The sequence below is a fragment of the Alosa pseudoharengus genome, unplaced genomic scaffold (assembly GCF_046254945.1).
Source record: "Alosa pseudoharengus isolate Yale_2024_CS ecotype anadromous, Long Island Sound unplaced genomic scaffold, YU_APseudo_1.1 YU_APseudo_1.1_scf_22, whole genome shotgun sequence".
Taxonomy (NCBI): domain Eukaryota; kingdom Metazoa; phylum Chordata; class Actinopteri; order Clupeiformes; family Clupeidae; genus Alosa; species Alosa pseudoharengus.
The window spans coordinates 27,831,459-27,857,987 of record NW_027468680.1 but is presented as its reverse complement, the minus strand read 5'-3'; the positions used below and the strand labels follow the sequence as shown (position 1 = coordinate 27,857,987).

At 45.2% G+C, this 26,529-nt stretch overlaps 1 protein-coding gene across 1 annotated transcript in view; it reads right to left on the bottom strand.

The window, feature by feature from the left end:
• dlgap2a (discs, large (Drosophila) homolog-associated protein 2a) overlaps positions 1-19,603 on the bottom strand; it is a 60,242-nt gene extending 40,639 nt beyond the window's left edge. The window contains exons 1-4 of the mRNA XM_076300018.1: positions 19,579-19,603; positions 16,500-16,897; positions 15,696-16,412; positions 3,552-3,760 (exon numbers count right to left, since the gene is read on the bottom strand). Coding sequence (XP_076156133.1) covers positions 3,552-3,760; positions 15,696-16,412; positions 16,500-16,897; positions 19,579-19,597 — 1,343 coding nt within the window. The 5' untranslated portion in view covers positions 19,598-19,603. The remainder of the gene's footprint in view (positions 1-3,551; positions 3,761-15,695; positions 16,413-16,499; positions 16,898-19,578) is intronic.
• Between the last annotated feature and the right edge of the window lie 6,926 nt (positions 19,604-26,529).

Sequence of the window (26,529 nt, the reverse complement as noted above, 5' to 3'; positions counted from 1 at the left end):
ACAAAGTAAAGGCAAAAAAGGTGTTTATTTGTTGAACAAATTGGGATGCAATGTGAGCCTTGAATTGGATGCCATGCAGGAATTTGCTAGGATCTCAAAACCGGAATATGAACATGCTTTGCCATAGAGAAACACATGATAGCATTGGATTATAAACATGCTTTGCCACAAGACAAAAACGTGGGGTAAGTCCAGCTATATGAAGTTATTATTTTGCTGTCACTTCGTCTGTTTTATAACCCAGAAGGATGTACTTGGTATCAAATGATAGCTCTGAGTCTCCTCATTCATCTGACATGCGTGGCATATCTATGCGATCACGGGTCCGCGAGTAATTCAAACGAGAGTAATGAGTGTGCAGCGTTGGTTTGTGTACATGACGTTATTATTTTGCAGTCACTTCGTCTGGTTTTATAAGCCAGAAAGATCGATAAACATGGTACCTATGGATAGCCCTGTGCCCCCTCTTTCATCTGATATGCTTGCCATATCGATGCGATCACGGGTTCGCGAGTAATTCAAACTAGAGTAATGTGTGTGCAGGTGAACGCAGAGAAGTATAGACTGTAAATATGATGCAATTTGATTTAATTTCATGATTTTTTTAAATTTTCATACTTGATCGTAGAGACAAGTGTGTAGTCTCGTTGGAAAGCCCCACTTCTGCTCTGTCGTGCAATAAAGGTTTCATCTCGCTGCGATGAACCGTTCTGGAGCAATGTAACAGAGAAGAAAGGGTGTGTTTTTTGACGCACTTTGCGTCAATCGGGTTCTAAGGGTTAAAGATAATATTATCTGCCTCATAAAACGTAGGGCTAGGTAGGCTTGACTAATACTATTAATATTACACTTCACTGTCTACCTGAATATGCAGTCACAGTGTAATAAAAAGCCTGAGGTAAAACTATGGGAGTGCTTCCTGCGCGGTGAGACTGCAGCTCAATTCCCACACGCAGAATGGATTTGACATGGCCGAGCCAGAACTGTTACAAATGAAAACGGAGTTTTAAGAGTCTGCAGTTTTAGCAGTTAAGCAACTATTGATAATGAAATCAAAGTGCATCTGCAATCTATTGCATGGCTGACACAGCATACTTAATGGTGTGTCAGAAACAGAAGACTAACACTGTTTCTTCAGTTTAGACGACCCCTTGGATGTCCACAGTGATAACATTTGATGATGAGATTGTTTGACACAGACAAATTCAGCCATGTAACATGAAAGTGCTTCATTAAACCCACACATAACAGCAAAAAAAAATAGTGTGGAGATTCATGTGAGAAATATCACTGTGGAAAGGAACAGACACAGAGCAGCAATTAGGAAAGGTGAAAGACGTGGGGAGAATATCTTTTAATTAAACATCAAATAGAGCAAATCCCTGATGACTAGAGCTGCTGCAGAGTAAATGTTTCTTTGTAGATACGGGAGGCTTAAAAAAAATAGCTGGCACAGACAAAGTTCTGCATTTTTCAAAGGAACATGACAACAATATTAGAGTTGGCGCTAGTGTCTACTGTTGCCCAGCAACAGGGGCTATGAAATGGAAATGACAATCGCTAACGTAGGGGACATGAGGTCACAAAGAGAAAGAGTGGATCACAAAGTAAAGATAGTAGACACCTCTGCCCACACAAAAGCAATTATAAGACCACTCTTTGAATACCTAAGTGCAAAAGGCCACAGGATACAGATATTAGGCCCCTTTCATTTCCTGTCTGGCACCCGTTCATTCATCAACTTTTGTCCAAATAACTTGTTTAATAACCAAGGATTCAATCATCAAAAAGTCTGAAGCGACTGGATACAAAACATGTCCCTTGCACTGACATTTATGGGAGAATGAGGAGGAGAACAGAACAGCCATGTTAAACCTTAGATAAACAGTGCTTGTGTTCTCGTTTGTGGTAATGAGTGTTGGGCCGAGGGGTGGGGGGTGTCGTCGTGCTTTCATTATCGTTGTCGCGTGATTGAAATTCTTTCTATCATCGGTGTAGGCCTAATTCATTTCAATCTTTGTCTCGTGCATTTGTCCTGATGTCACGCTATTACCGTCGCAGGGGTAATGGAGCTGTTTGCTATTCTGCCAGCATGATGTCCCAGTTGATGCTCTCTCAAGACACTTATGATCCCTAAGACGATGACACTACTACTCCAGCGACGCCTGATTTACGCGTTGGATTTCAGTGAATAAATAATCTGCTTTCAATCCGTATATTAGACAAATAAATACATGTGGCAGAAAAAGTCCTTTTTGACCTTCCTATCATAATTAATGTTCCCTACAGTGTAGGCAGACCTGCATAATGTGAACGTTGCATTGAGAATACATAAGCAGGAAATGAGAGGTCTGTGGCAAACCAAATGCACTCTCAGAGCTGTATGACATGTCTCAACCATATTATCCCACTAATGGATTTATAATCTGATACCATTATACCATTATCCAAAGGTAGGTATATACTGTACATTTCCACTGGGGGGGGAATACAATTGAGTTTACAGCATTTTCAAGGAAGATCAGAAATCTTTCCGATTCCGGCATGAATATGTTATATGCTCTAGATATGTCAGAATTTTCCTTGACATTGTTAGAGGGCACATAAAATATTGTTTGGGTAAGAGAGATCACATCTACAGAGATCATGCAAACACTTTTTTATGTGATACTTTTTGTTTCACTCTTGTGCCCCAGCAAGAGTTTCTCAGCAGGCCACCTCTATGTCATCAGTAATCTTTCAACAGGCACACTGTTTACCCGGCTCCAGAAACTGAATGACTTCCGCTGTAAAAACGTCTTCCTCATTTCAACTAGACCTCGGGCTGAGGCTGTCCAATTTCTTCCCCCCACACCTTTTCACTCCCTAGTGCATCGCTCTCACCTCTGCACCCTTAGATAACTGTCTGGCTCTTTCTGAACAGCATGTCTATGCCGGAACAGCTGTTGCTTGTAGAAGTAACCTATTTGTTGGCTTATATGGGTAAATGTGCTCATGATCCTGTTAAAATTAGTGTTAGGATAAAGGAGTGGCGTTGTTGTGAAGAAAGCTTCTTTAAAAGCTAAACGTGTTGGAGGCTCGCGGAGAGATGATGTGGAGAAACTGGAGGACTGTAGACAGAGACACGCGCTTCAGAAAGGAACGCTTTAGCATCAGCCGCTGTGTTCTAGACTTCTGCCCGATCCATGCCAGCTGACCAATCCATGCCAGCTGCCTGTGGTAAGACCTCTTTTCCTCTTAGGAAAATATCCAAAATGCTAGCCATAAAAGATGGTCTTTCTGACCAGCATTTAGAGTGGATCAGGCAGCGACACCCCACAAATACCTTTGCCCTGCTGTTGTCTTGCATTTCCTCGGGTGGAGTCGTGCATTGGGAAGACATTATGCATGGATTCAGCATGATTGGTGCATATAGCTGTGGTCATCAGTCCCCCACCACACCACCAGGGGGCAGGCCACACAGACCACCCTAGCACACGATGAGCAGAGTGGTCAAAAATGGGGGAAAAGGGGCACGAGTGGTGATGAGCGGCGGACCAGACTGGACATACCTCTGGGAGTCCGAGAGCTGCCTCTGCAGGACGGACTTGACGAGGGCGTCGGAGCGGGCGCTCTTCTGCGGCGAGCTCTTGGGGCTGGAGTCCGACTCGCCACTCTCCTCGTCGCCCATGGCCTTAACATAGCTGCTGCTACGCATCCGCCGGCAGGGGATCTCATCATCCTTGCTGCCGGGGTAACCGCTCCACTCGTCCTGAGGCACCTGTGGGGACAGGCAATACACACATCATTTCAGTCACAGCAACAGGATGAGATATTAGGTTGAAACTAGCTGACAGCAAATGCTCATACGACTTTGTAGAAGTCATTTTATGCCTTCAAACATCACCAGTAATGACATGGTCACTCATAAAAACCACTTGCATTTTATTACCACTCACTCTCTTTTCTGTCTGACCACCAAGCAAAACTGTTTCACTTCACTTTCATTCTCAAAAGGTCGTTTGGAGTTGGAGTGTCCCACATGGTCCCACATGGTGCTGTAGGGTTCAGATGAGGGGCCTCTTGCACAGGGGTAGAAAATGGGCCTATTCAGTGGGTGTTGCCAAACAGAGTGTTCTTTTCACACGCTATGAGAAAGACATGCCTCTGTGTGGGATGAAAGAACACTACCTCCTCAGTTACGGCTCGTCTGATGTCGAGTTGTCTTTTAAGCATGCAAGAACATGCCAGTGATCATTCACCTACCAATCAAGAATTGAGTTCATGATTTGTTTTCTTATGGTAAGGCTTCTGTAAATCCTCCTCATATCAAAGGTTGTACTTAAAGAGTTTTTTAAGATAATTTTTTTTTTTTAGCTCATCTCGACGGAGGAATATACGTCAAAAAAACTTTTCTTTGTTAACCCCACTGATTGGATGAGGCTCTCAGGCTCCGAAAGAGCCAGTGCTGCCCTCAGGAAGTGTTGTATGCGGAGAGATGCTCCATACAGGACCCTTCACCTTTTTAGAAAGCTTATGGAAAAACACTTAAGGGGTTTAGATTGAAGTGTCACACTGTCACACCACCACAGACAAAAATGTGACATGTGAAAATGGGCCATTGGCGACATCTTTGCTGGCAAATCAGTGTGTGCAGGACCGACACCCTCCTGGGTCACAGGGAGCTAAATTGTCTCACCACTCAGGAGACTGAGAGCATCAAGTCCCACCTGGGCGTCGCGTTGCTCACTCACTGACCATTTTTGGCATGGCACAAGCACATCTTCACTTCACTTCAAAAACAGAATTCAATTACAGTGGCTACAGCAGGGGCTGGGTCAGTCTCAGAGTGAGCTTTTAGAGCACAGACACACACACACACACACACACACAGACACACAAGCACCAGACTGTAGCTGAGATGCCAACTCACATAACATGCCAGACCCTAGGGTTCCAATTTGCCCTCAGGCACACTAAACACTAGTACTAGGGCGAGACACTGTGGGTGTGTGTGTGTGTGTGTGTGTGTGTGTGTGTATGTGTGTGTGTGTGCGTCCCATAGGTATGTACAGTGTGTGTGTGTATGTATAAGAGAGAGAGAGAGAGAGAGAGAGAGAGTGTCTGTATGTGTGCTTACAGTATGTAGGTGTGTGCTTATATATGATTATTTGTACACACAGAAACATGACATATACAGTAAATGCATGACAAACTCTCTGTGACTCCCCTCTCATGTAGCAGAAATTGGTTAGGCCTGTCTCACCCTTCTCACCAGCATTATCTGTCACATGACAGACAGCCCATGCCTGTATAACACAGCCCATCACCTTAATGAACATGTGCTTTTCATTAGCAACAGCGCCATGCATGATCAACTAATATGCCGGTCTCTTTGATGGCATCCAAGAAATGTGCATTCATCTCCTTTCTCAGATCACTTAGTGTAACATTGAATCTTTTCTCAGCCCAGACCCACGTCAATACTGTGCATTCTGGCATGGTTGCTAATGGAGTTGATCACCGCTCCTGGAGAGAACAGTGGGTCATCTCCGTCTCAAATTGTGTCATCTTCGGAGAGGACAGGCGGTGATGCGGTATTGTACCAACGAGTGAGCTTTTGGCTCCACTAATGATGGTTATTATAACGCTGATGACAGGGTTTGTCAGCTGCCTGGCAACCACTTATTGCCCCCGACATGGGTCAACTGGGTGGAAAGAGGAAGAGAGAAAGGTCACAGAGTTCTCATTGTGTTTTATGCACCAGAAGGAGCGTGACAACACCGACTCCGTTATTTAAAAACTGCATTACAAAAAATCTCATTTAGTAGAACGGTAAGTGGAGTCAAACGTGGAATTAACAACCAACTCCAGTCACCAAAAAATAACAGCATGACCTTCAAAGGCCCATAAAAATTCCAACATACAGCTGCTTACTAATAAAGAGGAAATTCTACTCGGCCAAGGAGAGAAAAAACCCAGGTATTCATAGGATGAATTTTTACAGCAGTGAACACTTATTGCCTCATTTTTATCATTCTCATTTAGCGGTAGCCAAAGGCAATCATGCTGTTATAATTTTAGCACATTAATGTCTAGCAGCCTGAATAACTGTTCACCAAATGACCCCAGTTTACACACAACTTCTTATTCAGCAGTTCTAATAATACAGTAGGTCAAAAAAAAGCACATGACCTATATATGACTGGACTGAGTTGAATGCAAAGCAGATGATGTAGTTTGCCGCTCTCCCCCACAGGTTTGTACGTTTCCCGCATGAAACGGTAATGTCAACATAAAGTGTTGCAGGTGTATCTATCTCCACTCTGCTCGCGTACAGCATACTTCGTCATGAACACACACACCCACACACAAGCAGAACACACACTTGCGTGAAAGCTCCCCCACATAAACACACACACACACACACACACACACACACACACACACACACACGACAAACATGTGCTGTGTAAACACTGAAGTCTTTGGGTTAATTAAGTCTTCGAGGACTTTGATATTTTTAGATGTTTAATTAAGGAAAAATGCCAGAGGACAGGCACAAGCTGTGGTGAGATTTGTTTAATTTGAAATGACTGATAAAGTGGAGAGATTGGAGGGCAGGAGGGAGGATGGTTTGCACCCCCCCCCCCCCGTCCACTTTCCGGTCTGAAGACATCCATCTTCCAGCCACCGCATGAAGCATCAGTCTGTCCACTCTGAAAACAGCTGAAAGATGGCTAAATCTAGACTTAAAAAAAGACTTAAAAATGAATCCTCCGCTTTCAATAGTCCCAGTACAGTCCACAAGTGATGTGGTCAGGCCACAAAGTTTAACACTTGAAGATAACTGTGCATTTGAGAAGGGCAGTACAACAAGCTCCACTGCATTCAGGCGTTTTTTTGTGAGTCGTTGTGTGTGTGTGGGGGAGTTCATGGGTGGGTTAAGGCGATCTTGCGAAGACAACATGAATAAGGGGCGATGACAAGCAACGCTGGCTCCTGTGTCCGAGGCAGAAGTCAGCGGCACCAGTGCTTACATAAGGATGTCACAGACTCCTCAGATGCTGGTGGGTGGCTGAGTGGGGGGGTTGGAGAGGGGGGTTTAAACCCACCCCCACCCCCCCCTTGCTCCTCACGATGTTGCCCTCAGATTGGATGAGGCTCGCTGGCTCTGACCGGCTCCCCTCGCGCCAAGACACATCAGGAGCTCCTCGAGGCTTCCTGGGGCTTTTGATGTCTGTGGAGGCACTAATGCCTGGGCAAAACTGTCACTGTCACTCTGCCTCTCTCCCTATCTCCATCTCCCTCGCTCTCTCTCCCTTTCTCTCTCTCATGTCTACTTATACAGGGCACGGTCTCTGCAGTGAGGTTCATGAAGTTGTGAAAGAGCATGTTGTCATGCATCACACGTGCCTGCACACACACACACACACACACACACACACACACACACACACACATGCACAAGCACACACACAGAAAGACACACACTCACTCACATGGCTCAAGAGGACCAAGAACGCAGCTCCCTGTATCCACGACAACAAGATGCTGTGCTTTATTGAGGCATTGTCAAGCCTCACCCTGGGAAATGCCCTACGCTCACTGCCTGAGCTGCAGCTTGGCTTGTCTTTCATCACAAGGTGTCTCTTCCCCCCTTCTTTTTTATTCCTCCTGAACCGGTCACCTTTGGCAAGTCAATATGGTAATTAATTGGCTTATTAAATCCGGCTGCAAATGCCCTATCAGCAAACCTATCAAAGTCTAACCCTCTCTTTGAACTCTTCTCAGGAAAGAAAAAGCTGTGTTAACGTGGAAAACGGAATTAGTTTGGCAAAAAAGATGCTATTGTAAAACACGTTCTTGGTGGTAGCAAGCAAAAGAGGGCTTGAACCGCACATGCTGGCACCAAAATGGTTAGATTACTATTGCTTTTTAAAGTGTAACAACTTCAAACTTTTGATTGAGAACAAAAATACGTTAATTGCTATCAACATAGCACCCTGCGTCGTTAGCATCACTGTAAAACCCATTGAGTGATAATGCAAATAAACGGTCTTGGTCAAAACACCACCAATTAACCCTCATAGGGTGTTCGTTTTTTTGTTACACAGGAGGTGCTGCTGGGTCTAGTGGACCCATTGCATTTTAGGCCTTTTAATTCAACATAATCAAACTTTTTTTTTTTAAATACTCACTAGATGGTTACTTCATCCCAACTGCAAGTAATATAAACAACACATATGTTAAATGTGTTGCCTTTACCTTTGTTAAATCACAATTATGAATAGAAGTGCCACTCGTTTTTTTTATTTTTGTATTAAAATATAACAAAATAAGGAAATGCATCATAAAACAGGCATAACTGGAAAATAATCAACAATTGTACAAATGAAGCAAGTTTTATTTATTTGAATTTCATTAGAAATTGAACATACTCAATAACATCTGTCTGAACAACACATTGAAGCCATTGAACACGGCAATTTTATACCAGACTATACCACACATGAGGGGCAGAGTCTCACTGTGTGTGTATTGCATATGTATTTTTTGATAGGGGATGGCATGAAAAGGTAAAAAGAAGAATTGATGTCTTGTGCATGAGTGACATGCACAAGACATCGAGCATGTAGGTCCTGGTAGCATCCGAATCACATTGGCAGCCATGCAGGGGGGTTCATTTCTTGAGCAGGAAGACCATTCAATTCTACCATTTTTTGACATCCATATGTTGTCATTTGCAAGCTGCTGACAGTCTAGTCCAATGTCTGGCTGCTCAATGGCTGGTTCTATGGCTGGCAGCTCAACGGCTGGCCCTGCGGCTTACTGCTCATCGGCTGGTCCTTGGGCTGGCTGCTGGCGGGCTGGTCCTGAGGTTCGCTTGCGTTTCGGAGCTGGCTGACAGGCTGGTCCTATGGCTGGCTGCTCACGATCTGGTCCTGAGGCCTGCTTGCGTTTTGAAGCTGACTGACGAGCTGGTCCTGTGGCTTGCTGCTTATTGGCCGGTCTTGGGGCTGGCTGCTGGCGGGCTGGTCCTGAGGTTCGCTTGCGTTTCGATGTAGGCTGACGGGGTAGTCCTACAGCTAGCTGCTCACGGGTTGGTCCTGGGGCTGGCTGCTTGCGGGCTGGTCCTGGCTGCGAGCTGGTCCTGGCTGCTCACGGGCTGGTCTGCTTGCGGGCTGGTCCTGGCTGCTCACGTAATGGTCCTGGGGCTGGCTGCTTGCGGGCTGGTCCTGGCTGCTTGCGGGCTGGTCCTGGCTGCTCACAGGTTGGTCCTGGCTGCTCACGGGCTGGTCCTGGCTGCTTGCGGGCTGGTCCCGGCTGCTTGCGGGCTGGTCCTGGCTGCTCACGGGCTGGTCCTGGCTGCTCACAGGATGGTCCTGGGGCTGGCTGCTTGCGGGCTGGTCCTGGGGCTGGCTGCTCACAGGATGGTCCTGGGGCTGGCTGCTCGCAGGCTTGTCCTGGCAGCTGAAGGGCTAGTCCTGAGGCTCTTTTACGTTTCGGAGCTGGCTGATGCTTATCCTCCTCTTCAAACTCAGTGTTGGACTCTGGATTTTCAGAAATGTTATCCTCATTTCTTTGAAACTATTTGCTCTGCATCACCATCAAAACCCTCTGACACACACAGGACCTGATTTCCACACTTTAACTAGTTCCGGGTCCAGTGGACCCGAACATCCTGTGTGTAATATAAATGTGAAGGGGGGGTATGCAGGGGGGTTGATTGAAAATGTTTTCTGATTTATGTTCCTCATAGAAAATGAGCCAAGGCCAATGAATCTTAGTTTAAAAAAATAATTATTTGTATCATTTTTATTAAGCTAAAAACTGAAAACGGGTCCCACAAACCCGAACACCTTATAAGGGTTAACGTAATTTTGCTCTCAATCAAAAGTTTGAAGTTGTTAACAACTGTAAATACTGTACACCCTAGCTTTTCCTCCGGAGTTACACTTTAACGCTTTATTACAGTGCTCTGGTGTGGCTTTGTCCCATTATGATGATGCTATGATCAAAGCCCCATCTGAGAAAAGACATTTTTGTTCCTGTTTTATCCTTTGCCTGCCCTTTGACAGTTAGTTATAGGCTACACTAACAGAATAGCACAAAAACAAACATAATTCACAAGCCATAAAATAAATGCTTTACAGGTGCACAAAAACCTTCCTCAGAGCCTCTCCATAACATATTAAAACTGTAAATATTGGAGCATACAGGCGATACAATATGAGCTAGTGATGGACTAGTGACGGAGGATTAGTGTGGTGGGAGAGCAGAATTCCAGTGTGAGCGATGGGAAGATGTCACCTTGCTGATGGGAAAATGATCCCAGAGATACTCAACAGCCGTGGAGCTGGGACAGCAGGAGGCAAATGAAAAAGAGATGACAGAGGAAGATGGACAAAGGGATACAGAGATGAAAGTGAGAGAAAGAAGAAGGGGTGAGGCCCACCTTAATACACAAAGGGATCCAGAGAGGATAGATAGAATAGACAGACAAATAGAGAGTAAGAGAGAGAGATAGAGAGAGAGAGAGAGAGAGAGTGAGTGAGTGAGTAAGTGAGTGAGTGAGTGAGAGAGAGAGTGAGTGAAAGAGATAGAGAGAGAGACTGACCTGAAGTACAGACTAAGTGACCACAAATTGGCAATCAAAATAGGACAAAAAAAAGGACATAAAATCATGGCAACTAAAAGAACAGAAAATATGTGGTCATTTCTCGATCAGGTGAGGTTGAGACAGATGTATTTCCTCCTACAGTACAATGTAAATCATTCACTCAAACAAGAATCATTTTCATCAAAAAAAAAAACTCAGAAATTCCAAATTTTAGTGAACTAAGTAAAGAGTATCACAATTCAAGATACTACATGGAGAAGGAGACCGGGCCTATGGGACAACAAGTGACCTATACAAACACACTCTCACACACATGCACACACACAAATACACAGAAAGTCACATGCACACACACAAGAGCATACATGTATACATATTTTTACACACACGCGCACACACACACACACACACTCACTATCATTTCTTGTATTATATAATAACTGCTTTGGCAATATGAGTGTTCTTGTCATGCCAATAAAGCATTTTGAATTTGAATTTGAGGGAGATAGAGAGATATTGAGAGAGAGAGAGAGAGAGAGAGAGAGAGAGAGAGAGAGAGAGAGAGAGAGACAGAGAGAGAGAGAGTCATGTGGACATGGAAGTTGATGGAGACAGTGTGTGTAAGAGGAGGAGGGAGGAGGGACAATGAAAGAGAGAAAGAGAGAGAGAGAGAGAGAGAGAGAGAGAGAGAGAGAGAGAGGGTGCCAGTGCCCAGAGGGGAGCAGATTTGAGAGTGTAAACGAGGTGGCAGGTGGTGATGAGGCTGGCTGTTGGCACCGGCTCACTCGCCCTCTTTCTCATTTAATTTAACACTTTATTGCGCCGCCACCGCCACCTCTCGCGTCTGAATCAGGCCTCACATCCCACAGAAGGAGAGGGGGCTTGGAAGGCGCTGGAGGTTCAGCTGGAACAATAATTGGAGACTAATTTGTGGTGCTGCTCCGCCAATGACGCAGGCACTACCTTCTCCAACGACTTTCAGCAATTGTCAGCCGTTCTGATTTTAACCAAGTCAGCTAGGGTTCTGTGTTTTTTTCTTTTCTTGTTTGTACCCATCCCTTTGCGACTGGATCATGAAAGTGAAGATGAAAAGAAATCAGTGGTCCCCTCATTCAGAGCCACTCATGTCAGCTCCACTGATGGGGCTGGGGGAGACACAGGTGCTTTCACTAACCAGGGTCTCAAGTACTCTCCAGACTTGTCATCAGCAAGGTGACTTGTACCTCAAGTGGTTCAGATTGTAAAAAGAAAAGCTCAGTTACTTTGCAAAATGTGGGGACAAGTATGTATAAGTCAGTAAGTAAAAGTAAGTAAGTCTGTATGTCCATTAGTAAGTAGGCAAATAAATAAAGGGAGACAGACAAGGCAACAAGCTTGTCGAAGTCACCCTTCTAAATGCCCCTTCCTTGAACAACAATTCAATCTACCTGCTTGACTGCCCTTGTTGATGAAAGCAGACCAAAAATAGCACCTTTATTTCCTTCCATTTTGGCCCAATGTGAATCCAAAGACCTTTCGGCTGCCTAACATCAGAGTGAGAACATAAATTCCCCCAGGACTCTGCGTCACCGCCACTGCATTGATAATGGGATCCAAATATAGCCCGGTGATATACTGCAGTGCTATTTTTGGAGCATCTGTTTATCAAGCACCCCCCAAAATGCAATCAAGCCCCCAACAGAGGACTACGTCCAGTCAGTGCCCTTTTCTAAGGTAAATTTAAGGGAGAAACTGTCTGCTGCTTTTCAATTCAATTCAATTCAATTAATTTCATTGTGCTTTATTGGCATGACTGTTCAGGTTACAATATTGGCAAAGCATTAAGAACAAAAAACAAAAGCAAAAACATGGAATAATCAAAATAGGAGACATTAATAATAATTATACTACTAAAAAAAATAATGATAAGATGATAATGTAAATAATAGAGGGAAGAAAATGTAGGTTAATAGAATAGTGAAATTGGTGGGGGGGGGAGAAGATAAACAACAGTAGGGGTGGAATCACTGGCTTACGGTTGCATTTCGTCTTTCGTGACAGGCTAGTACATATTTTCCAGCTGCCAGTGCAATTTCTGGAATTTCGCCCAGGATATATTTTAGCTTACCCTCGTTATTTTCATCTAAGATTTCAGGGCGTATGGTACTTGCTTTTTTAAGGAAGGTTTCTCTGAGGTCTGTGTAAAATTTGCATTCTGTTAGGAAGTGTAGCTCTGTTTCTATTTTACTTTCCTGGCAGTGGTGGCACAGCCTGGCCTCACTTGGTAACCAGGTCTGTTTCCTTCTACCTGTTTCGATGTTCTGTTTCGTTTCTGGTTCTGTTTCGATGTTTGTCTTTGAGCGTTTTTAGATATGGGGCCAATTCATATTTGTGCTTAATTGCAAGATAACATTCAAGTTTATGTTAGGTTTTTGCGATTTCTGTCCAATATGATATATATTTTTCTTTTTCTTTTTCTATGATAGAATTTGGATGGATTTTATTCGCTAATTGAATTGAATCTTTTTTAGTTTTGGGCATTGTCAAATTAATTGGAGTGAGATTACTGTGCTTTAAGATGAATTGATTTAGGGGACTTTTCTCTATATTTAATTCTGAGCTTTTTAGGGCTTTATAATGTAATGAATTGGGGTTACTAAATTGTATGTGTTTCCAAAATTTTAAAATTCTTTTTTTAATTTTGATAATTAATGGGAACTGGCCCAGTTCAGCCCTGCAGCCATTATGTGGGTATTTCTGTGAGCTCTAAGAATGTTTTTGCAGAAATCCGTGTGCAGGGCTTCAATTGGGTGTTTTTCCCAATCCGCAAAATCATATCTCGAAAGTGGTCCCCAAATTTCGCACCCATAGAGGGCAATAGGTTCAATGACTTGCATGAAAATGTTTAACCATATTCTTATGGGAATATTGGCTTGAAATTATTTTTTGATAGCATATGGAGATCGTTGTGCTTTTTCTTTTAGGTTTTTTACTGCCAAATCAGATTTTCCTGTTGAGTTGATGGAGATCCCTAAATAAGTATATTCTTGAGTTTGTTCGATTAGTTCTTTGCCAATTGAAAATTTCATAATGTTGTTATTTTTATTTTTTCTTTGGAAAACTACAACTTTTGTCTTTTTTAAGTTCACCTTTAGTGACCAATTTTCCACGAATTTTTCCAGAATATTCAGGCTATTTTGCAGGCTTACTTCATTTGGGGCTATGAGAACTAAGTCATCTGCATAGAGAAGACATTTTAGACACTACTGTAATTTAGACACTAATTTTATGCCAGGATCAGTGGATTGTTGGATTTTAGTGGCCAACTCATTTATATATAAATTAAATAACATTGGACTCATTGCACATCCTTGACGGACACCATGGTATTGGGGAAAACAAATCTGTTTGCATATTTCCAATCTTAACTGCACATTTGTTTGAGGAATACATTGATTTTATTACATCATATGTTTGCCCGCCAACCCCATATTCTAATAATTTGTAGAGTAGACCTTTGTGGCATACAGAATCACAGGCTTTCTCGAAATCAACAAAGCAAGTGAATAATTTGGATTTGTCTTGTTTAACGTGTTTATCAATTATAGTGTGTAGTGTAAAAATGTGATTTGAGGTCCTATGATTTGGGAGGAAACCAATTTGTGCTTTGTTTAGTATGTTGTGTTGATTGATAAAATCTGTCAGTCTAGAATTTATTATGGAACAGAATAATTTGCCCATGTTGCTGCAGATGCATATACCCCTGTAGTTACTCGGATCTAACCTATCACACGTTTTCATTGTGCAATGACTCCATAATTGTTCCTTGGTGTCAATTTTCATTTAAGAGGAGAAAGACACCAACAGTCAACACAGTAACAAAATAAATGTGGAGGGATATGTGTAGATATTTCAAAGAGCTCCGGGCTGCACTTGCATAAATTGACATTGAGGCATTTTGCTCAATCTGATTAACCAATATGGAGCGAACTAAGCGCCCTGTGAGAGATAATCAGATAATTATCACAGAACAATCTGTTTAAGAGGAACAGCAGTGGCAGATAGAGCTCTCTCAAAGCATCCCATTAGCCAGACTGACATGGTCTTATTACACATTAGACACTGATAGTAGGGTCTATAGTCTATTATATAGACTCCATTCACAGACTTAACTGAGCGGCATGGGATGTGTAGTTTTTAAAATAAGCCATGTTGCCACAAGTGACTCCTGTGACGCTCCAGTGCACCGTCAGCAGTGTCGCCTCCATGGTGGCACCTTAAAGCCGTACAATCCCGCACACGGCTAAAAATGATTACTCGAGGCATCCAAGTGCACAATAATGATTTGGTTTGGATTGATCCCCATGCATTTAATCCTCTGCTATTCCCCTGGTCTGACACAATGAAACACCTCGATAAGAGCTAAGTATTCTCCCACGACAGCGCACTCTCGTAGATACGACAGCAGGGCTAAGAAGAAAACCCCCACTCCAGTCAAGAGCCGCGAACAGGTAACTGACAAAGAGCTTTAGCACTCTTGATGGGAACTCATCGCTAATGTTTGGTGGGATAATGAAATACCTGCTCCCTGTAAAACCACAAGGTCTCACTGACCAGTCAATGCAAGTCAATATGCCCCCACTGTTTGCAATATTTCTAAACAATGGCTTTGGGTGGCTACTGGTCCATTCACACTAACGGAATCAGTAAATCTTTATTTTCTTTGTGGATTTACTCAGTGCACTTTAGGCCTCCCAGTTCCTCTGGGCACACCCTCATTTAATGTAAACAGCTCACATGACATTTGAGGATATAAAGTCACCGTTAACTTTAAATAGTGCAGAATATCTTTGTGAAAAAGTATAGTAAAATATTGAATGAGCTGACCACTGTGGTCAATTGAGGTCAAATGAGTGCCTCCCTCTGGTCTAAATGCTAGGTGCTCATTATCACCTGGCTTCATCTTTCACAATGTACTGCAGGACCTGGCCTCAGTGAGTGTTGACCACATAACTCCAGGGTGAGAGCGCAAGCAAATGCACTTATTCAGTGTCCACGGTTGATGGACTACAGGAACCAATCATAAAAAACTACAATTGCCCAAAGCACTCACCTGCAGGTAATGACAAGCCCTCAAAGAGGGCTTCAGGTCCTGCGGCATCACAGGCTTCTCCAGGTTCAGGGAGGACTTCCTATACGCCTCCTTGGCCTGGCTGACGGTCAGCGTGGACCAGGAGCTCCTCTTCATGAACTTGCCTTCGGGCGCCATGGCCATGCTCTCGCAGGCCGAGCACTTGACGTCGTTGTTGCTCTTGGAGGTCTTGAGCGAGAGGTCGCCGAAGTGGCTCTGCACCGAGTCCGGGTAGCAGTGGCTGATGTGGTCGACGTGGTGGCGGCTCATGACGCTGGGCGTCCGGTACGTGCTGTCGCTGTCCAGGTTGTCGTCCGAGCTCCACCAGCCGGCCATGCCCGAGCGGTGCTTGGTGGACTCGGACTTGCGCTCCTTGCTCTTGCTCCGCTTGCTGTGTTTGTGGTGGCCGTGGCCGTGGTGGTGGTGGCCGTGGCCGTGGTGGTGGTGGCCGCTGTCCGAGGAGCGCGAGTCGCCCCCCTTGGTGCCGTTCATCTTGGACGAGCCCTCCAGCGAGTGGGACTTGGTGAAGAGCTTCTGCACGGAGTGCACCAGGTGGCGGATGCGCCCGGGGCTCTCGTTGCGCTGCTCGCTGGTGGCCGTGGTGGACGTGCGCTGGTACTGGAGCGTGTGGAAGCCGTCGCGGTGGATGGGCAGCTGCTTCTCGAACTGGTCCAGCAGGTTGGCCGGGATGCGGTTCATCTTGCCGCTACCGCCACCGCCACCACCTCCACCACCTCCACCACCTCCACCACCACCACCACCTCCTCCGCCGCCGGGGCCTCCGACCCCTCCACCGGTGACGTGCGCCGTGGAGCAGTCGTCCCGCGAGCCCTCGTGGTGCGAGCTGTAGTGCATGCGGGGGAAGGTGCTGCTGGACACGTGGTCCGAGGCCATGGAGACGGGCATCACCATGCACTCGGAGTGGATGGAGCTGCGCGGCGAGCAGCGGTGGTGGTGGTCCAGCGGGCAGCTCTCGGTCGGGCTGAGCAGGTAGGACTGGCGCGACTCGGCCGGCCCATGCTGCAGGTGGTCCAGGGAGTGCTCGCAGTCGGAGATGCCGCACGTGTGCGCTGACGAGATCTGTAGCTGAGGCCGGCCGCCGGATAGACCCTTCATATTCTTGGGAGGGGGAGAGTAGCTGTCTTCATCGAAGTACTGGGATGGCGACCATGAATACTGCTGGTCTGTGAATGACAAAAGAGACAGCAACGTCAGTAACTTTGCCTACCCTTGAAAGACTCTCTCTCTGCATGGCTGAACGTCTTTGAAAGATATCTGATATTAAGCGCATACAGGTACAGCTTTTGAGAAAAAAATAACTAGATGTTGGTTTTGAAACATGGAAAGTACAGAGACGTGTGAAATGATAGAGACATGAGAACAAGCTTTTCGTCACCCCCTGTTTTCTCTCTCCTGTCTGCTCGTGCCAGACAGCGAGGGGACAGCTAGCAGCTACCGATTCCATTTATCCGCCGCAAAGTAAAATAATAGCCTATCATTTGGGGAGGGAGGCATCATCCGTCAAAGCCAGCTTTAGGGAGAGCGCTTTTGAGGTGCATCAGCGGACGTCCTTGAGAGGCAGCACCACAAGATTAAAACGACATCCCCCATAATCTTTCATCAAGGGCACACACACTGGTAGCCCACGTTTAACTTAATCAGAGCGAAGCTGGGCCCTACTCGGACCACTGTTCTCCCCACGCTTGCTGGACTATTCTCTGATAAACATGTCAAAAGGTCACTAAGGGAAGATGATTTATCAAAAGCAGTCATCAAACCTCTTGAGTTGGTCTGACCTGGTTATAATTTGCAATGCAAACTCAGGAGATAAGGCATGCCACTGAGAATATTATTGCTCTTCATGCAAAGCCTCATCAATATAACCTTTTTCACATGTAAGCATATACCTCAAGGCACTAAAGCCAATCATTTATAATCCTTTATTTGAGTTAAAACAACATTGAAGGTCAGAGTTGATCTAGTATACAGCAAGATGGATAAGAATACAATTTCATAAGCTTTTATTACAGTGTAACACAGTGTAGGAGTGTAGGAATGAGATAGATATTGGTTTGGGTCTTAATGATCCTTTTAATAAGAAGGATCAAAATGTACCTGCATATGTGTGAGGGTAGCTGTAAAATACCATGAGGTTGTGTGTAATTACAGCTGAGATATGTTCATAGACTGATTCCACTCTCTGACAATAGGGATTTAGATTGTGCTTTAGCAGCTGCAGTCCGTCCGTAAATCAGCTCAGATTGATGGGTGCTGCCAGCTCTGAGTCCTGTGATCCAGCGCCCATCACAGACTGCTCCAGTAAAGATGAAAAAATCACTCCCCCCCCCCAAAAAAAAAAAAAGCTGCAGTGGAGAGCTACACTCACAGAAACCTGCATGGGCGGTGAGACCTCGACGTTGCGAAGTGAAGGTTATGTTTTATGGGAAACTGTGGAGAGTGTGTGGGAACACATATTTTGTCGATGGAAGGGGCACGTTTTAATCTGGTGAAAACGCAGCGGCCGCAGGTGAATGACTCTCTGAGACACTCACTCCTGCACAGCATTACGATATTTAATTCGACATTTACTGACATCTTCTCCAAGACAGTGAGCCTGTTTTCATTATGTGGTGGTGTGTAACCAGAAAACTTCCTGAAACCCAGCATGCTTTAGTGATCACCCAGACACATTAATGGGCCATGTTTAGCTGCCTTGGGTAATGGCTGGTGATGAAAAAACATGGGAAAATGCAAATCTGAGTAAAACCAAAAATCGAAGCAAGCTGTGATAATTCCCTCTGGTGCCCGAATTCACAAATGAGAATGTTTGCAAATTGGAGTAGAAGCACTCCAATTACCACGACTCTCTAGGATGGGATGGATCACATGCTAAATGATAGGACGGAAGTTTCTGCTGAATGACCTCCTAGGTTGAAGTTTCTCTATGCAGTGACCACTGGACTTTGCTGAGAAATAAAAACTCTTGCTCTGGTGTGACGGTCCTTTCAGGTTACGCAACGCTCTGTGGCTCCAGCTCCATGCGCTGTCTCTTTTCTTTGTGTTTGCAGAGGACAGCGTGGGATTCGGCGGCTGATATCCAAAGTTAGTCTTGAATATTTACAGTAGCTCCTGAGCCGTTCTGCTGGGAACTATGCACAGAGTAGGGCTTCGCTGTGACTTCCATCAAACAAGATAAGACTCAAGGAAGGGAGTGAATGCCAGGAAGGGTATAAAAAGAACCCTGGGCTTCTTGTTGTTAAATTCACTCCCTCTTCCAGGCAAACTCGGAAAATACTGGCAATGTTTAATGTCACGGCACCCATAAACGCAAGACATGGGTGATTTAAGCGAATTCAATCAATGGCCCTCAGGAACTTTAACTTCCCTTAACGGCCCTCGGTTATTCATTTATGCTTTTCAGAAAATGAGCCTTTTGTTTATAATGTCAGAATGTCCTTGCTCACTGTGCTCTCCCTCATTAGTGCATGCTGAATCCGCTGCATTTGCTAGTCATCATTAAGTTTGCATAGGAGGGGATATCATTGCACATCATTTGGATTTTCTCCAGACTGTATAAGAGGCTTTGCACGTAAACACGGCTGTCAGAAGAGCGAGACAAAGCTCTGGGATCCAATGTGGGCTCATCATCACAAATGTCACAAGAGTCACCTGCTGTAAATAAGGGTGGAAGGGGGTGGAGGGGGGACCTGGCTACGGATCCTGACAAACTGCATCCATGATCAGCACTTTGCGCACGATCCCAATGATCGGAGTGTTACAACTGCAGTATTTCATGCATTATATCAAAACAGCAACCCCTGGCCAAATAGCAAGTGGAATCCAACATAGACGGCATCGGCACTACCTAAATTACAATCTATCATACCAGGCTAGTCCATCTTACACATGTCTGGTCACAATTTAAGGATCCAAGTACAGTTTTCACCTTTTTATTAATCTGTGGGTTTTGCATAAATGATTTGGGATTAGGACCAAGCATTTTAGACATAATATTCCACTCACTGAACAGTTCATTTTTAGCTTTAAGAACTTCTCTCTATCCACCAGGTTCATGCAACACCAAGCAAGCCCATATCACTTACTACCAACATCCATTTCTGACTAAAGTTTATATCTAACCCTAGATTTACCCACATGTCAAACTACACCATTAAACACAGACTGCTCATTCCACTGCATTAGCATTGAAACAGCAATGCATCTTCTTATAGTGAGTGTGACAGGGCAAGATCCCTATCTTTCTCTTGCACCAGTGACTGGACTAAAGTTCATAAAGAATTGAGCCAAAAAATAAACTTGGATGCTGAAGTAAACTCTCTGTAGATTTGGCAGCTCTGGTAGAAGTTTTCAAACTGTAGAGAAGCTGCTCTAATGGATCTGGCATTCTACTTTTGAAAATATCCAGGAGAGACCAAGGTATACAAAGATTACAGCAGAACATCTCATCAGTCTACCCATGTTTGTTTTTACATTTGGGGCAGTATGTCTAAGATGGTGACTACAGTATGTTGACCATGACCTTGGTTTACACAAAATGTTTTGAATACTATAGATTGCTCATTGTTCATGCATCTTCCTAGGCTCCTCTGACAAAGCTTTTGAAGTCAGCCAGGACCAAAGACTATGACATTTCTATTTGGCTCAACAACAGCAGTTGTCCCTAAAAGCTGGACACCAAGTCTTCACTGTGCGTAAACAAAGAAATCGATAAAGCTGCTTGATTATCCATCTCTCAAAAGGTTAAAGGCGCTCTCCCTGGAATTTGCCTCTTTCATTAGAAAATCAAAGCGGGGAGAATGTGTCCTTAACCCCTGGGGGACCGACAATGGGCACAGCAATTAGATTCTGGGGGGCGGGTGGGATGGGGGGGGGGTCCACCCACTACAGTCTACCCACTTCTTTCCTTGTGGTTAAGATCAGATCAGATCATCGTAACAGACAGAGAGACTATGAGAGACAATCCCAGTGTGTGACAGTGTTGCCGACCAACGCTACGGGACAAATCACATCAATGTCAGCAAGGTCCCAAACAAAGAAATACGTTTCAATAAAGAAAGCCACTGTTCCCCCCGTCCTGCAAAAACCTTATTAGTCAGCAACACCAATGGGGGTGGGCCTTGTCTCTAACCACAGCGAGGCGTTTGAATCATAATGAGCTTTCACAGTAATAATGTATTGCCATTGTCTCATATGAACTCTTCCTCCAGGACTTGGTCAGCTATTGTAATGAAATGTCCCTGGTTCTGGGTGTTAACCTACAATTATTGGAGCGTTCAAAGAGATTTACTTTCTTCTGTTCACTGTAACAGAGCAGTGCCTGCAATAAATGTTCTTCTGTAGTACATGGCCAACTGTGTTACTATTACTCCTTACGCAAGTCCTTCAAAACACTCTCAATGTTTTTGATAATTTGGCAATTTTCCCGATAGGTGGCACAAGGTCCATTTGGACCTTGTACTCCACTTAAAGAGAGTAAAAAACTATTGTTTTTTTCCCACTTGAAGACTGATATTACAACAATTCACACGTGTGAGGAAAAGTGTAAAGCCAGGAAAAATACTGGGTGTTTTGCGATCTCCAGATAATCCCTACTCTCCCTGTTCACACCCAAACAATGCATCAGGGATGCTGAGCATCACATTTTAAACAACACGGTGTGTAGATGGAGAGCAGAGCCCATTCAGCTGATTCACCGTGCTATCTCCTTTTTTTCCCTTCCTCTCCTTCTTCGCCTGCTCTTGGCCGCTGTATAAATGCCTCTTAAGAATCATGGGAGCATTGTGGGCGTAGTGGCTGCTCAGTTCCCTCCGTAGCCCCTCTGCTTCCCCACCCGTTGCGCTGCCCTGCGATGTCTATTCACAGATTCACTGGCCCGCCGCCTCACGCTCGCTGACTGGATGAAGACGGATGCGCGTATGCCCGCTGCGTGATAACAGCGTGAGATGGTGCAATCAACCCCCACCTTCTCTTCACTCTCCTCCCTCCCCCCCCCCACACACACACCCCGTCCCCAAAACCCCTCCATCTCCCACTCGGCAGGGGGGTGAGGCCAGGTGCCGGCAGCAATGAAACGACACCGTCTTCGGCGTGAGATGCCGAGAGTGGAGGCAGGCAATCGCAAACTGCCGTGCGAGGAGGGGCCTTTTGTAATCCGGGCCGAGGTAATTCGCCACTAGCTTGTGTTGTCAGATGGAAAAAGTGGATGTTTTCCTAGGTGATCAAATAACAATTCGCCGCATGAGCACATCTGTCAAACAGTGTAATCAGTTTTCAGGATATTATACCAGGTGTGCTTGCCTAGCATGGTGGTGATACATGACTTGAGTTGAAATTGTACTGTATGTAAAAGATCATCCCATCTTTTATGTACATACCATCTTTTACGTACAAGTTTAATGTAATAAAGCACCAAGCACCTTACACTTATTCAATGCAGAAGGTAAAAAGTCCATAGATATCCCGTACTTTAACATGTCTATAGGTACACTGAAGATGCAAATAACAGCCTTTTATGGTCGGGCATTCCAACCAGCAAGATACAAGTGTACTTTGCATGATGAGCCCCACATATAAAAGCACTCAGGGATCTAAAAGTGATGGAACAGTCAATTTGCCTCCCTCTCACCATCATCACCTGTGTGATGGAACGGGAAGCTCTCCCGCCTTCCCGGCATCTCTCAGAGGCTTAACATGCAGAACTATCAAACTTAACACCTTATCCCAGGAAATCTGTCTGACAAGGACAGAAAATTGCCAGAACAACCCTTTTGTTACCTTCTCTTTCCTTTATACAAAAAAGCTCCATTTGTAGAACTCTCAGACACACACCAAGGGCGGTCTCATTTTTCCCCATATACCTGCTGTGACAGATAATGAATGAGTGATAAGCAGAGTGGCTGAATGCACAAAATGCTTATCGTACAGAGGGAATTAGCGGCGTGGTGACGAGGTGTGTTATCAGTGCTTTGCTCAGCTCTCTGCAGCAAAGGCACCGTCAGGAGAGACCCACGCTTCAAATTGTTCTAAGGTGGTATGGGTGGGCACAGGCCTGAACAATTCCAATTAGGAGACAAGTGTCTTATTTCCACTAGTAAACAACGTAGGATTATGGACTCTTTCTTTTACGGAAATGTATTATTCAAGTGGAATTGCACTCACATGCTTCACGGCCATCCCACATGACATCCATATCAATGACTGTTGGTCAAGATGTTGTGGGTGATGAAGTGTTTTGTCCTGACAGATGCTGGCTACAGCTGATATGAGACACACTTCTAACTTCTGGCACAGCACAGCTAAGCCGCGTGCAAACACGCCTCCCCTCCTCTCCACCGCAGAGTTGACCGAGGCCCTTTTTCAACAGGAAACCCCTTGTGTGAGTAATTCCCTTATGTAATGTTCAAGGATGCACTCGCGGCCAAGAACCTCAACGGAGCCGAAAATAAGATGTGCGGTTGTCATGGCGACCAACGCTCAAACTCCGCAGCTTCGCCGCCACTGCGGAAAAGCTGGGCGTCAAATCTTCCTCCATAGATCCTGAGAAATAACCTCCAGCAGTCAGTGTCTGCCACACCCATAAAGGCTCTCTAGATGTATGTATCTGTAGATGAATGAGTATGCGTATGATGGCGCACGGCTGAAAATTGAGCATCAATCGCAGTCCTGTCGAAGATCCATATCTAAGTCCTAGCGCTTGGTTTGGAGTTCAGGTAAGCACTGTACAGTGCACCAGCGTCCCCCTCCTACACATCCCTCCCCCAGAGAAAATCCTGGCTTAGCCCCTGATCTCATCTCCCCCTCCCACCTGCCTTGCATTGGGCTTTTGGGCTGAAGCTAATGACTTTGAAGATGGAACTGATAGGCATGTGGGTCAGATCATAATACTGTCTTTTAAAAGCTCCCCATACAGCACTCAGGAGAGGAGAGTCAGTGTGTTAAATCATTTGCTTTGATGCTATCTCGCTCATATCTTTTTGGCCTCGTCTGATGGAGGCTTAATAAAGAGAGATGTGAGGAAAAAAAAAGAAAAAAAAGGAAATTTGGCTGCCGTTGTCAGTGACAGCAGCTTAATGAGTGAATCACAACATGATGTGTAATGATTGTGTAGAGTGGTAAACGAACAGAGAAATGAAAACACACACAAGCATGAGCGCTGACACACACAAGCACCTCTCCTGCCACACACACACAAACACACACACACACACACACACACACACACACACACATAAACACACACATGGCAAAAACGCTTGAGATGAGGGTGAGGCAGTGGCCGCAAGGGTAGAGGAGAGGAGGAGGAAAGCACATCTCCTTGTGAAATCTAATTAGAGTAAGTGAAGGGCCCAGTTCTTTACAGGCTGCTTTAGTGGCAGTGAAATAAAGACTGTTATTGACCTCTTCCAAAGAACACCGCAAATGAATTATACAAAAGAAAATGTACCACCTCCTCCCATGCACCAGGCACCAAAGAGCACTTTATGAAACACTGTTGATAACCTTGTTGAGCATCCACGCTCATCAACAGTCAACGCTGCCTCGACGCTGCGTTCGCATACGCGCACGATGGTGACGCTGCTGACGTCTTAGAGAAAAATACAAAGCTGCGCAACCATGTCTTGTGCCGATCTTGTCCCCGAGTCTACGCGTTACGTCGGGGCCGCAAAACAAAGTAATTAACAGTGAGACATCTTCCCACGGGAGGGGGTGTCGTACAGCGCTCGCTCGAGTCAATTTGCCTGGCGGAGCCTTTTTTTTCGACGAAACGGGCGACCGGCGCACCTGCGAGAGGGAGATACGCTGCAAATTTCATTACGGAAGATCATGCCAGCTTGTGTAACCTCGTTAGCGGCCCCCTGGGCTCTGGTGGCTGCACAGAAACAAAGTAAAAGTCCTAACTGAGAGACTGTTTCCCCTCTGCGGTGCCAAGCATTATCAACAACAACAACACATTCTTTTGCACCATACTACACATCAGGGCTTTTACTTCCCTCCAGTATGGGTGATGCTGACAGACGTGGCTTTGTTAGAGTCCCAGTCTATTTTTCAGAGGGGGTGTGTGTTCAGCTGCAAGAGACAGGAAAGAATAGGATGCCCTGTCAGCGCTGCTTTTCACACACTCTCTTCTACCCTCGTGAAAGCTGAGATGTGACTCCATTGCTGCACTTGACCAAATATAACCCAAAACAATAGCCCGTCAGAGCACCTAACCACAGAGTGTGTGACTGCCTCTCCACCTCTCTCCTCTCGTGTCCAAATACCATCTAAGCAGCACGGCGAAGCATCCTCAATCCTCACCGAGCTGAAGTGTGCCTGTGCCTGCATCTGGAGACCAGGGGAGCAGAACTCTTACATGAAGCGCACTTGCCACCTCCTCTCCTGCCACAGGCTGTTCCACACCCACCTCAGCATCAGCAGCCCGGGCTGAGGGCAGCGTGGCGGACGCACGGGCCAGAGTGAGCGAGCAATCTATAGTCCCATTGAAATTGACATGGTGGGACCAGGAGCCAGGAGGGGCACCGCGTCAGCGTCCTGGGGGCAAGCTCCATATAAAAAATGCCCGCCCTCGTCCACTTCTCCCCAGGGTCGTGTAAAATAATCTGACCAGAGGGCTCTTTGTCTTTCCTTTCATTTTGATTTCCTTTATTGTCTGTCTGTCTGTGTCTCTCTCTCCCTCGGCACTTACAGTGTCTTTTTTGGAACTGGTCTTCAGTCCTGTTTGTTGCTCAATAAAGCTCCTCTATCTTGTGTTCGTTATTTTGAACTTTTCACCTGTCTGTGTGATGAGATGTGTCTGAGATGAGAGACACACTGAATTGGCTGTAATGTGTTTTCTGTATGGATTTCACAAGTGTCACACTGAACCGTATGAGCAAATCAAGTCAGTGGGCATGTGGGAATTACTGACCATAGATCAGTACGGAGGTAGAGTAAAAAACAGGGTGGTAGAAAGACAGAAAAAAGGACAGAAAAGCAGAAGTGAGGGAGCTGGAGAGGGAGAGAGAGAGAGAATATGAATGGAAGGCTGACACAGTGAGACTTCCAATTATTGGCTTTCTGGTTGCCACAACAGCAGTGCAAGAGCGGCCATGTTTTCAGTCTCCCCCTAGAGTAGCAGAGAGCCTCCTCCTGAGGCAGACACAGAGGTTGTCATCCACTTAAGGTTGCCTGGAAACAGATGGTAAACTAGAAACACACATCACCATGCTAGGCCACACATGTCGACATGCTGCATGGTTTTTAAGTTGATCTCTGATTGCAACAACAGAAAAAGACACTCCATATTTTAGTTTGATCTCCTGCTCTTAGACGTGACTGTAATCATAAAGATATCTGTGACTGTGGTGTGGGAGAAGATAAATTCATCATATTAGTTAAACCATCCAAGCAAACATGAAGGACACCACCTACATGGGTGGTTGACAAAAGGACAGAATGATTCCTGCTAATATGCTAACAAAAGAGGAACAATGTTGTAAATATGAAATACGCATCTCATAAACGTCAGAAGTCTGCTTGTCACAGGTGATAAATACGAGTCACAACCGTGACGGTGCAAGACGGAGCAGGTAGGGGAGAGGGTGCACTGAGGTGAAGCACCCTTTAAAAATGCTTTAACCTCACTGAGCATTTGCATAATTTACACAGCATGTCTGTGCCCAAATATGGATCAGGAATGACATTCAGGACCAATAGTGTTCACCTAAAATGGACTCTTTAGGGATGAGCTGTAAATTTAGATAAATAATAAAGCAGTATAAAATATAATGAGTTATGGGCTGCATTGCCGTCTTAT